Source organism: Nelumbo nucifera, chromosome 1 (genome assembly GCF_055504915.1).
Source record: "Nelumbo nucifera cultivar China Antique chromosome 1, China Antique-T2T, whole genome shotgun sequence".
NCBI lineage: Eukaryota > Viridiplantae > Streptophyta > Magnoliopsida > Proteales > Nelumbonaceae > Nelumbo > Nelumbo nucifera.
Window position 1 is genome coordinate 122,744,292 of NC_142649.1, and position 11,254 is coordinate 122,755,545.

Below are 11,254 nucleotides of genomic sequence, written 5' to 3' on the forward strand. Positions count from 1 at the left end.
GTCATGTTTTACAATTTTAATTATCTATTTATCTTTAATCAAGAGTAGTTCAGACAATTTTCTGCAAGAAACAGTCACTTCACATTTGTTTTAATGAACTTAATTTTTAATATTTTAATCAAAACGTTGATATAGATAATTAGATAAACATTACATGCATGGACCAACCAGCTACAGAACAAATGAAAACCCAATACGACATTTCAATTTTTTTTCATAAAAGGAGAAAGAGCCTTTGAAAAGCAAATACGCAGAATTCCAATATACCAATTACTTGGTTTTTATTCTACTACGATTAACTAAATGCTTTAACTATTAAACCAGCTGTAGAATCAATAATGAGGTTCTACGCTAATAATAAATTTATAGATCCCACATTTAAATACTGGCGTAGCACCTTATCGTTGTTCCACAGCCCGTTGATAGAAAACCTTGCTCGTTCTTATCCACTCCAATGCAATGAATATTGAATAATCAAACATCTGTTGGCCACATCTACCACCATTTTTTTACTTATTTATTTATTATTATTTTTTTTTTTTTGCTAATAATCTACCACCATTAAAGATAGATAGACGCTAAAATGAGCATTGGGCACATACAGTTAGATCTGTCACTCACTAAACATGTGCAAGGGGCCACTGCCCTGGACGGGTCTGGGAGAGTGGGAGGCCCATCCATCACTCACCAGACTTTTAGCCGCTCTGCCTTTCCTCACGCGGCCGGATGTAACACCAATTAAGATGATAGGACATTCACATTCCTTACGAACAAAATTATATACAAATTAAAGATTTAAAAAAAAAAGGAACATAACGGATTAACTGATCAAAGTTTTTAGGTTCAAAGTACAGTTAGGATAGACGCCTAACTCGAAATTGTAATTGAGACCGGACCAAGTGAGTCGGTGCATTCCTCTTCCTCACTCTCTCAGATGGAAGAAAAGCTAATTACATAAACGTAATTTTAAAAATTCAAAAAAACCAATATTAACCATTCAGAGTTCAAACCATGTAGTTTACAAAGAATGAAAGATTCTCTGTACAGAAACAATAATATTTTAAACTATCAAAAATATTAATTCAAACAAAAAAACAATAGAAGCCATTAACACAAGTTGCTCCGCTCATCCGGATAATCCATCTCTACTAATCCCGTGAATAAGAAGTGTCTTCGGCTGGAATCAAGAGACGTGGCTTCTTCATCGGCAGAGGACTGTCTACTTCTTCGTCCACATGAATCTCGGATTTCCCTCCAGCAGCCACGCCGAAACCCGGTAAGGATTCAGGTAAAGCCGGCATGTTTAAGTCGAAGTCGCGGAGACTGTGGCTCGAAGCAGCACCATCCGACGATAACGTAGCGGTGATGTTGGTGTTTCCACCATCGTAGTGACAGCGCTTGTGTCCACCCAAGGCTTGTCCAGTGGGAAAAGACTTGTGGCAAATAGAACACTCGTGGATCTTTCCACCTGGATTGACGGTGTGATTGACTGTAGAGGTGGTGGTGGTGGTGGTGGACGAGGTTGACTGGTCGTCGTTGCCAGAGAGCTTGCGGTGGCTGGCCTTGTGTCCCCCAAGGGCTTGGTAGGAAGAAAAAGCCTTGTTGCAGACGGTACACCTATAATTGAGTTTCAAGGCAGGGGGTGGGGGAGGAGGGGATGGGGAGTGGTTGTGGTGTGCATCACCAGAGGTAGCACCGCCACGAGCGAGCATGATGAGGCAGAGGGCGAGGTACTCTTCCTCCGTGGGTGGATTTTCGAGACGAGGACGCTTGGAGCGCTTCCGCTTGGCCCATGGCTCAAGGCAGTGGAGATCCATGTCGTCATAATGGAGCGAAGGAGCGGCCGTCCTAGGAGAATTCAGAGCCTCTAGAGCCATCTGATAATTCTGTAATCTGATGTAGGAGATACAGAGAGCAGGCAGCGCAGAAAACGGCAAAGAGCAGAGGGAGAGATGCTGTTTAGCTGAGGAGGAGGAGGAAAAAGAGGAATTGATTGAAGAGTGAGGACTGAGGAGGTTGGAATTGAGGGGGTTCCTTTTATGGAGTGGAAATGGAAGTTGCGTGTAGAGTGGTGAGAAGAATAGGGAGTGCGCTGGTTAAATAAGCAAAGGGAAGAGGAGAGAGGGGGGGTGTAGTGCACGTTTAATAGAGTTGTTGGGAGTGAGTGAAGTCGGTCAGGTCAACTCGAAAGGCTAGACATGGAAATAGAATGGAAGTGGAGTGGTGGAAGGGGAGTTAGAGTGGACTGAAGACTACTTCCAACTTCCCCCCAACTCCCTAAAGAGTGAGTTTCCAAAGTCAAAACAAACACGCTCTTATCATTTATCATAATACCACTCACGAGTCACAAGTCACGCCGCCATCCACACGACACTCACTATGTGTGCGTACTCACAGTCTCTTACTTAGCACCTTCTTTTTTCTATTAAATAAATAAAAGGAGCCAGCCTCGTGTGTAAAATTATCGCAGAGAAAACAGATGTAGCTTTTGACGTTAGGGGCTGTTTTGTGGGCTGGGCTTGGCTTGGCTTGGCTTGGCTTCGCCCTCCACAAATCCAACCCGGTCTTCGTCCGAAACCTCCTGGTTAGTACACCTAGCTACTGGCCTACTGTTTAGTTTGTTTTTCTTAATTCTAATTCATTGGTCTATAGTTACATACATTAACAAGACCAAGACCAACCTAAAACGTAAAGAATCTTCTCTTTTACCAAGCTGCAACCGACACAAAACCTCCTCACCCAAGAGAGGAAATAGAAAAAAATTGTTGGTTTAGTTCCTTTGTTGGTCCCCCCGAAACTAGACGACGATTCTGGTTTGCCACGTCCACAAAAGTATCGCAAATATTGGAATTGGATTCACACACTCATCAGTCAGTCCGTGGGTACCCCCGGCCCCAACCCCAAATGTCCCTACGTCCATACCCAAAACATTAATAGCCGTGGACCCTATTTAGGAATTAGGACCTCCTACGCTACCAAACAGTCTGATTAAAGTTGTTGCGTGTCTCTACGCTCTTATTGAATCAATCATGAACGGCTACCCTCTGTTTTCATCATTCATTGGCTCTAAAATATCATGCAATTAAAAAAAAATCGTAATTATTATGGTAGAATGACCAATCAGCCCAGATCAGAATTTTATAGTTCCAAAGTACAGGGAAATGTATCTGACCGTGAATTGATGCTAAATTCACGGAGAGGATTTGATTTATAGGGGAAGAGGGCTAATAGTAAGGGGGTTGGAATTCAGAATTCTGCATCGTATATATCCGTATTTGTCCGTTAATTTTTTTACTCCAATGATCAATAAACACGTAGGCAATATTAAATGAGAGCGCGCCCACTGAATCACCACTCCCTTTCTTTTTTATCTTCATCCCTTTTAAAAGGTGATTTATCTATGGCCGTATCATGAAATGGTATGCCTGTGACCACCGCCCAACTGGATGATGCTGTTTCTTAACAATCTGCTGCTGTAGTTCCCCTCTTCCCTCTTTCTTGGGATATGGAAGAGATAACTTGGCTAGAAGCCGCGACATAGACAATATAGACAGACCGGAGCCCATAAATCAACTCTCTCTCTCTCTCTCCTTGTTGGTATTTCTTACGTGGCATAATTATTAATATATAATTATTAAACAATTGATATAAGCAATCACTCCTCAGTATTCTCTGAATTTATCTTCCTTTTTTTTCCTTGGGTAATCCGATTCTATAAAGTCTGGATTGATCTTAATCATAAATGTAATTAAACTTCCATAGTCGGTCCTCCAAAGTCCAGAATGATTTAGATTTCAAATTACAGAACAGACCCTATCATTTAAGAATAGTAAAAAAAAAAAAGGCATTTTGGGTCCATTAGTTAGTGATAATAATTAAGAATAGTGAGACTCTCTGGAGTAGCATGATGCATGATGTGTGGGTAAGTGCTTACTTGGTACTGCGAATTTATTTTTGGTGGGTCTTTGGCTGACGTGACTCGTCACCGTCCATCAGCTAAGGCCCATCCAACAAAGAAGCTTAACTCCGTTTGCGTGCGTGATGACTGATGACATTCTTTTTATTTTTATTAGTCAAGTAAAAGTTTGAACGAAGACGATTCATATAAATTTGCAGTTGGTAGATTACTTGCTCATCAGCTAAGCTAAGACCATTCATTCACCCAAATGGAGGAGATGCATGGCTGATGCCCCCCACAAGCAAATTCATATGTAGCGACGGTGCCACTCTTGCTTTCAAGTCTCACCTTTCCAAAATTAAAATTTTTAAAAAAGTAATCTTTAACAAATAAGAAAAAGTCGCGTATGTTGTATTCCAATTAAAAGTATGAATTAAGGAGTTTTATTTATTTTAAGGTTCCTTCGCAGCAGCGGAAGGATCCTGATTCCTGGTCCAATGGCATCCAGTAGCCACACCGCCGCCCCGCAAGAATTTTTCCAGTCCAACTCTAAAATGGTAAAATCCAAATAGATGGCTGATAACGTCGACTTTGATTTGCGTGCGTGGGTCAATAACTCAATCGTCCAAATGGATGTGCCACGTGTTATGTGTCTCAGGGAAGCTTTTTATGACATGGATGCACTAGAGTCTTTTCCTTTTCCTTCCTCTCGTAAATCGTACCCGTACCAAACTGAATAACGGATCTTGATTAGAAAGTAGCTGTAGCTCCCTTTGCCAAATCAGGTTTTGCTGTCCTTTTGACTTTGAGCCGCCAGCTACTATCCCATTGTTATCACGTATCACTCACTCTACTACTACTGGGCTACTGGGCTGGGTCCATGGGCACCGACAAGGACCAGGATTTTGATTGTAATCAAGGTTTTTGTAAATAAATATAAATAATAAAAGGAGAAGGGTTGTTTATAAGTAATCCATATTATGGCGGTTGTTTGTTATAAGCCTACCACAAAAAATAATAATAATACCAAAGTAGTTAATTCAATTCAACAACAACATCCGTGAACCGTCGTCCAACAACTATTACAGGCATACATGCAATCTAGTCGGATAAGTGAAAAGTAGCAACAAGGAAAGTAAAGTAGCTCGGCGAAGTCACCGCTTACATAATATACAATGAAGAAACCAGACAAACTTCTCGTCACCAGTTTCGTCGTTTGAAATGAGAAAATGGATTTGGATGGACTCATGGAAGGTGCATCCCCTCCAAACTTTACTCTGACGCCACACCACAGAGAAGAGGAAGATAGATGGATAAGAAGAAGGAAAATAATTCTGAGGGATGATGTTGATTCTGCGGAGAAGAAGATAGATAATCTCATAAAGAGACAATAGGGACGGACCAGTGAGGACAAGTGAGGGGGATGTGGCACTCCATCAGTTTCCCCTCGTCTATGTTAATATGATGAATGTCCAACTCTACCAACTACCTTGTTATCACTCTAGATTAGGGGTGCTCAATCGAACCGATGTTATCGGTTTTTGAAAAATTAGTAATCGAAATCGAACTTAAGCCAATCGCTTGATAGCTTTCGTTTGTCGGTTTTTCACTTTTTAAATTTTTATAATATATATATATATATAATATTATATGTTAAATAAGGTTTAAAATTTCGATACTATATGTCCGATACGGGGCATATTGTATCATATCTTTGAAAAGCATATATAGGATATACATGGAAATCGGGCGTCTCGTCTTTTTTTCATGTGTATCGGTAGAGTATTGACGAAAAAGATAGTCAAAAAGTGGGAAAAAAACAAAGGGGGAAAGCAAGTTTCTTTTCTTGGAAATAAGCCTTCTTTCACCCCCAAATTACTCTAAAACTCCAAACCTCATTCCTAAAGTGCTAGATTTGCAAAAGTTTGCAAGAAACAAGTGTGAATCATTAATTTTTTGAAGAGTTTTCAAATTTTGAAAAAATATGGCAAAACTAGGTAATTTTTTCAATTTTTTATAATATCTTGTGATTTACTTTTTTTCTTGAATGTTTAAATTTATGTTGATCTGCATTTCTTACATTCAAGATCACAATTTTTTTGTTATCAATAGATTTATGAAAATTTCATGAAGATATTTGAGAAAATTATAAATTAACAAAAAATGTAAAAATATAATTTTTTCTCTGCCCATAAAGACTAAATATGTTTTAGATCTATGGATTTATTTATCATATCCATAGAGGAATTGAAATTTATTCTTTATTTTGATATTTTATATTTTTAGAATTAAAAAAATAAACAATAATTAATTACATTTTATCATTTGATCACAACAATTGAATATATTATAATTCTATGGATGATCTATCATATCTACTAACCAATTGAAATTTCTTCTTTAATAATTGCTTTTTATTTTTATATTTTAGAAATAAATAAATAATTATATTTTATCATTTGACCACAATGATTGAATATATTATAATTCTATGGATGATCTATCATATTCACAAAGCAATTGAAATTTCTTCTTTAATAACTATTTTATGAATAATCATATAATGTTTATTTATTTTTGATAATTTTTAGAAACAAATAATAAATAATTATTAATTATATTTTCACTTAGAAGTTGTGCCAATTTATGTTTATGGTTGGATAGGAGAGTCGGGATTTTCCCATCCCATAAAACATTAAAACTTAAGAATTATAGTTCATAAGTTGTAGTTAAGCATAGGATTTTTAATGAAATTATAATTAACTACTATATATTTTTCATAAAACCATTAAAATATATTAGTTTTATGTATATACACCTCATTGAGGTCTTATATTTAGTGTTATTGATGTATTTTTATGATTTATTAAAGTATTTATAGTGTTTCCAAGTGTATCTATGTGTATCTTAATTTTTCTCCAATACGCATGTGTATCCAAGGCGTATCTCGATACATCTCTTAAAATTGCCTTTCCAATACACTTAACATTTCCAGTACTTTGAACCTTGATTTTATATAATAAATAATATACGTATATTATAAATAAATAAATATATATATATTTATTAATTTATAATATAATGTATATATATAATATACATAAATATATACAAAACATAAAGAAATATATGTATACCGGTCAGTTCAGTTAACCATCGGTTTTCTATATTGGTTAACCCAAACTGAAGCAGTACCTTCGGTTTTTTAAAACACTAGAACCGACCAGTTCGATTAACTGATTTTTCAGTTCAGTTTTGGTCGATTTAGTTTTTCGGCTTTTTATGCTCACCCCTACTCTAGATTTTCCTAAAGCTCAGTTTGGAAGGAGTATAAATATAAATATGTAGAATGCAAAACCTTGTATTTTGTACGTACTTTTACTCTTTGGAAAGAGCAAATGCAAATATGTATAATACAAATAGAAGGTTTAAAAATACCAAATTTAATGTTTTGCACTGAACATATTTGTATTTGCACTCTTCCCAAATGGAACCTAAAGCTCAGTTTGGAAGGAGTACAAATACGAGTTTGTAGAGTGCAAAACCTTGTATTTTGTATTATTTTATGTATTTGTAAGGCTTAATTTGGAAGGAATACAAATACAAATATGTATTATTCTGTATGCATTTGTACTGTACAAACTGAACCTAACTTTATATTATTAAGGCTGAGTTTGGAAGGAGTACAAATGCAAATAGGTAGAGTGCAAAACCTTATATTTTATATTATTTTGTATGTATTTACGCTGTACATATTTGCAAAGTCGGTGGCCCAACTTTCTACATTTCTATCCTCAGTTTTAATCGGTGTTTTCACAAGGCTCAATTTGGAAAGAGTACAAATAATATATACAAAATCTTGTATTTTGTATGTATTTATACTCTTTCCAAATTAATCCCAACCTTCACATAGTACCCAGGTCAGATTGAGTAGGTTCTCCGCTCATTGAAAGTGACCAACAAGGCTACAACTATAGTGTAAATCAAGGTTCAAAAAATCGTTATGTATCAACATGTACCGATCGATATATATCGTATCCGCTCCTTCCCGATATGCCCTTATAGTGGTTGTATCGGGTCAGGGCCTGGTTCAGATCTAGGGTAGATGGCACTTAAACCGACCCCTCTAAACTGGTATTGAAAAACAAATAAATAAAACTTAAAAAAAAGGGCTAATATAGGCCGATGCACCTAACGTGGTGTATCACCCTGTATCAATACTTTGAACCTTGGTTTAAACCGGCCTCAGCCTCAGCCTCACGAATTCTTATCTGCAGAATCCTCTGGGTCTGATAAGATCGAGGGCTTTCATTCCGATTCCAAGGAAAGAGGGGTTAAAAAATAAATTTCATCTCAAACAAAAAATACCATCAATTGTTTCTTTCCTGATTCAAATCACAAAATAAAATTTGAACTGGTTAATCTCCTAATTCAAATGAAAATTGGCTCAAGGCTTCGTAGTCATAATGCTTAGATAGTGGATCTCAATTCTCAGACAAGCTAAGATATGTTCTTTCATTAATAAACTTAACCTGTACACAGGTATTCTCTTCCCAGGGATATCAACATTATATGTCTTTTCTTCTTTTTTACAAGCAGAAAAGGCTAGTTAATGTGCCATAGTATTGTCTTTCCTATTTACATGGACTATACGGCATATATCAAAAAAAAAAAGAAAGTGAAATCAGAACATATTCTTTTAGGATCTCCTTTCAAACCATTGAAACTCTAATTGAGGTTGATTGATCTTCATGAAAACAACTTCAGCATCAGAACTGCAGTTTTATTGTCTCGAGCAAACTCCAGAGCTCTACAACTGCCCACCATTCGGTCTCACCACTACTTGTACAACATTGATATCATTTGCAAATTAAGCTACATGCACGATATTGAGGGTTGGTCATTTAGAGAAAAATGTTTACAGTGTTGTCAGGCAGAAAGTTTTACATGTGGATATATATAGTTATATACCTAATTTTTTGTGGGGTAGGTTTAAGGAGAAACTCTATAGTAATTGATTAACTTGTATTAGCATTTTTACCTGATAATGCTGATTACTAGATGTTTAAATATTGGGTTAATTACTTAAAATATTCCTAAACCATCTGATAAATATTTGCCCGATGAAGTAATACCTGAGATTTTCTGCTGTTCCAATCACGGCAGATTTCATCATGATATTGGGACCCATCATGTATGAGATTTGAGATGTGCGGTGTAAGATCTTATTGTAGAGGGTTACAACACGTTTTGTTGGCAGGTGATCCCACACTCTACATATATTAGTCATTTAATTGTCCATCAGATTTTGCAACGTATGACGTCATGTAATACTTTTAATTTTTCTAAAACCCAATTTTGCCCTCACCAGTACCCATCGATGCCAATTTGGAATTTTGGGTCGTAGTTAGAAAGGCACAAAAATTTTAGGGAGAATAACGGTTCAACCTAGGGTCAGAACCAAAGTACATTTGGAGTGTATGCCAGTTCGGAATTAATGCCAATTTAGGGGAGGGCATTGATGTATAGAATGAGAATATTAGACATTTTGAATGCTTATAATTTTTCAATGGGATTCAGAAATCTGCAATAGGCTATCCGTACTTCTCCGAAGATTTTATGCATGTGACCAACTCCAACGATGGCAGGCATTCACTGCACCATTATAGCAGAGGCAGCTTCCTCCGGTTGACCTCAGGCCATCCAATCTTCCTAACCCAACTACATAAAACGGTCCCCCATATTGCGTATTCCAATTCAACCAATGAATTCAAGTTCAAGGATAACTGATGAAAATGCAGATGAACTTTAATTAAAACATGCTTCTCATGTTTTCTAATTCCAGGCGAAAGTTTCAAATGACTCACCTCAGAAGTCACTTCGATATAAACATGCTTTCTTTATTCAAGTTCTATTCATGTTACATATGGAAACATCTCATCCTCTTACATGTTATTATGTACAGGGAGATGTTCCCGATGCAGGAGGTAGTGTTTTGTGGGTAGAGTTCTTATTGGCAGGAATCTCTTTATTCATAGGGTAATCTTGTTGAGGTCACGCAAAGGGTTTTATTTATACTAGGCAGAAATTTCTTTACTCATAGGGTTTTTTTATTTGATTGAGTTCAAAATTTATTGGTTTCCTCAAACAAGAATTCTTGTTTTCAGTTCTAAAAACAAATCAAAACAATTGTCTGAAAACAGATTGTTTCCTCAAAACAAAAATACATTAAAAAAAAAAAAACATATTTGTGTGCGTTTTGTTTTTAAAACTGAAACCCAAAAATTTGTTCTTGAATCCAATTTAAAAGCATGATTTCATCTATTTTTTAATACCATGTTCCATAAATCATATAATTTCTATATTAAAAATTGTTTTTATTTTTAAAATCAATATTTTATTGATTTTAAAAATACATTTTTTAAACAAAACTAACTTGTTTTTATCTTTGAAAATAAAAAATGTTTTTTTTTCTGGTATTGCTATTCCAAAAACAAAAACATTCACTGAGTAAAACGCCCCCTTATGTAACCATGTCGAAGAATCAAAGTGTCAAACGTCTTAGAAGTGAAGCTAAATACTATTAGGCTGCTACCTTACCTTTTTAGTTCAGCAATCAATTCCAGTAGAATTGTCAGATTGTTGTATAATCCACGAAATGGTTTGCTTTTGTTCAGGAATTAGGAGTTCCCACTAAATACTAGGGCCATCGACTTGCTAGTCCAAGGACCACCAGATGCGATCTCCTTTCGTTTTCTACCGGAAATAAGAGAACTTGCAATCTGAACAAGCTTACAGCAACGGAATTAGGATTTTGTTCCCAATGCAATATTGTATTTGGCATATAATATCTCCCGGTGAATAAAACTATATAAGTGCATTGATGTTCCCAATGAAGAGTTCGGATCTGCGCCTCACCAATCTCACAGCAGTTTTAACTGTACACTTGAAACATCTTGTACTTGTAAATTTTTAAATTTACAAGGAGATGATCCAGATGTACCACTAAAACATGCTGAGGTCGGAGTGAGGCACGTTGTGTGAGGAGCAGATCCTATCTTTCCAATGCATAGCTGCAAGGCTGTTAAGTCAGTGTGAGGATGGATTTTGTAAGGATAAAATCCGAATTACAACGAGATAACTCTGTTTTTATTGTCTAATGTTTTTATTTGGCTGTGGCATGTATTTCTTCTTTAGGCGGTTGAAATCAGCAAACGATCAATACAAAAGGTTTAAAATATCATTACATATCAAGACCTTCCCGATATTAGGGGTGTATCGGGTCAGGCCATGATTCAGAGGGTAATCAGGACTTAAACCAACCCCTCAACCAATTTTAAAAATAAATAAATAAAA

General features: G+C 36.2%; 1 protein-coding gene across 1 annotated transcript; it reads right to left on the minus strand.

Annotated features, from left to right (window-relative positions):
* Positions 1-964: 964 nt before the first annotated feature.
* Positions 965-2,087, minus strand: LOC104611626 (zinc finger protein ZAT10). The gene has a single exon (XM_010278763.3). It carries the CDS (start codon positions 1,875-1,877, stop codon positions 1,149-1,151), a length of 729 nt encoding a protein of 242 aa, XP_010277065.1. The 5' UTR covers positions 1,878-2,087; the 3' UTR covers positions 965-1,148.
* Between the last annotated feature and the right edge of the window lie 9,167 nt (positions 2,088-11,254).

Coding starts and splice junctions, on each gene's coding strand:
- LOC104611626 (XM_010278763.3), bottom strand. CDS start 1,877: ATGGCTCTAGAGGCTCTGAATTCTCCTAGGACGGCCGCTCCTTCGCTC.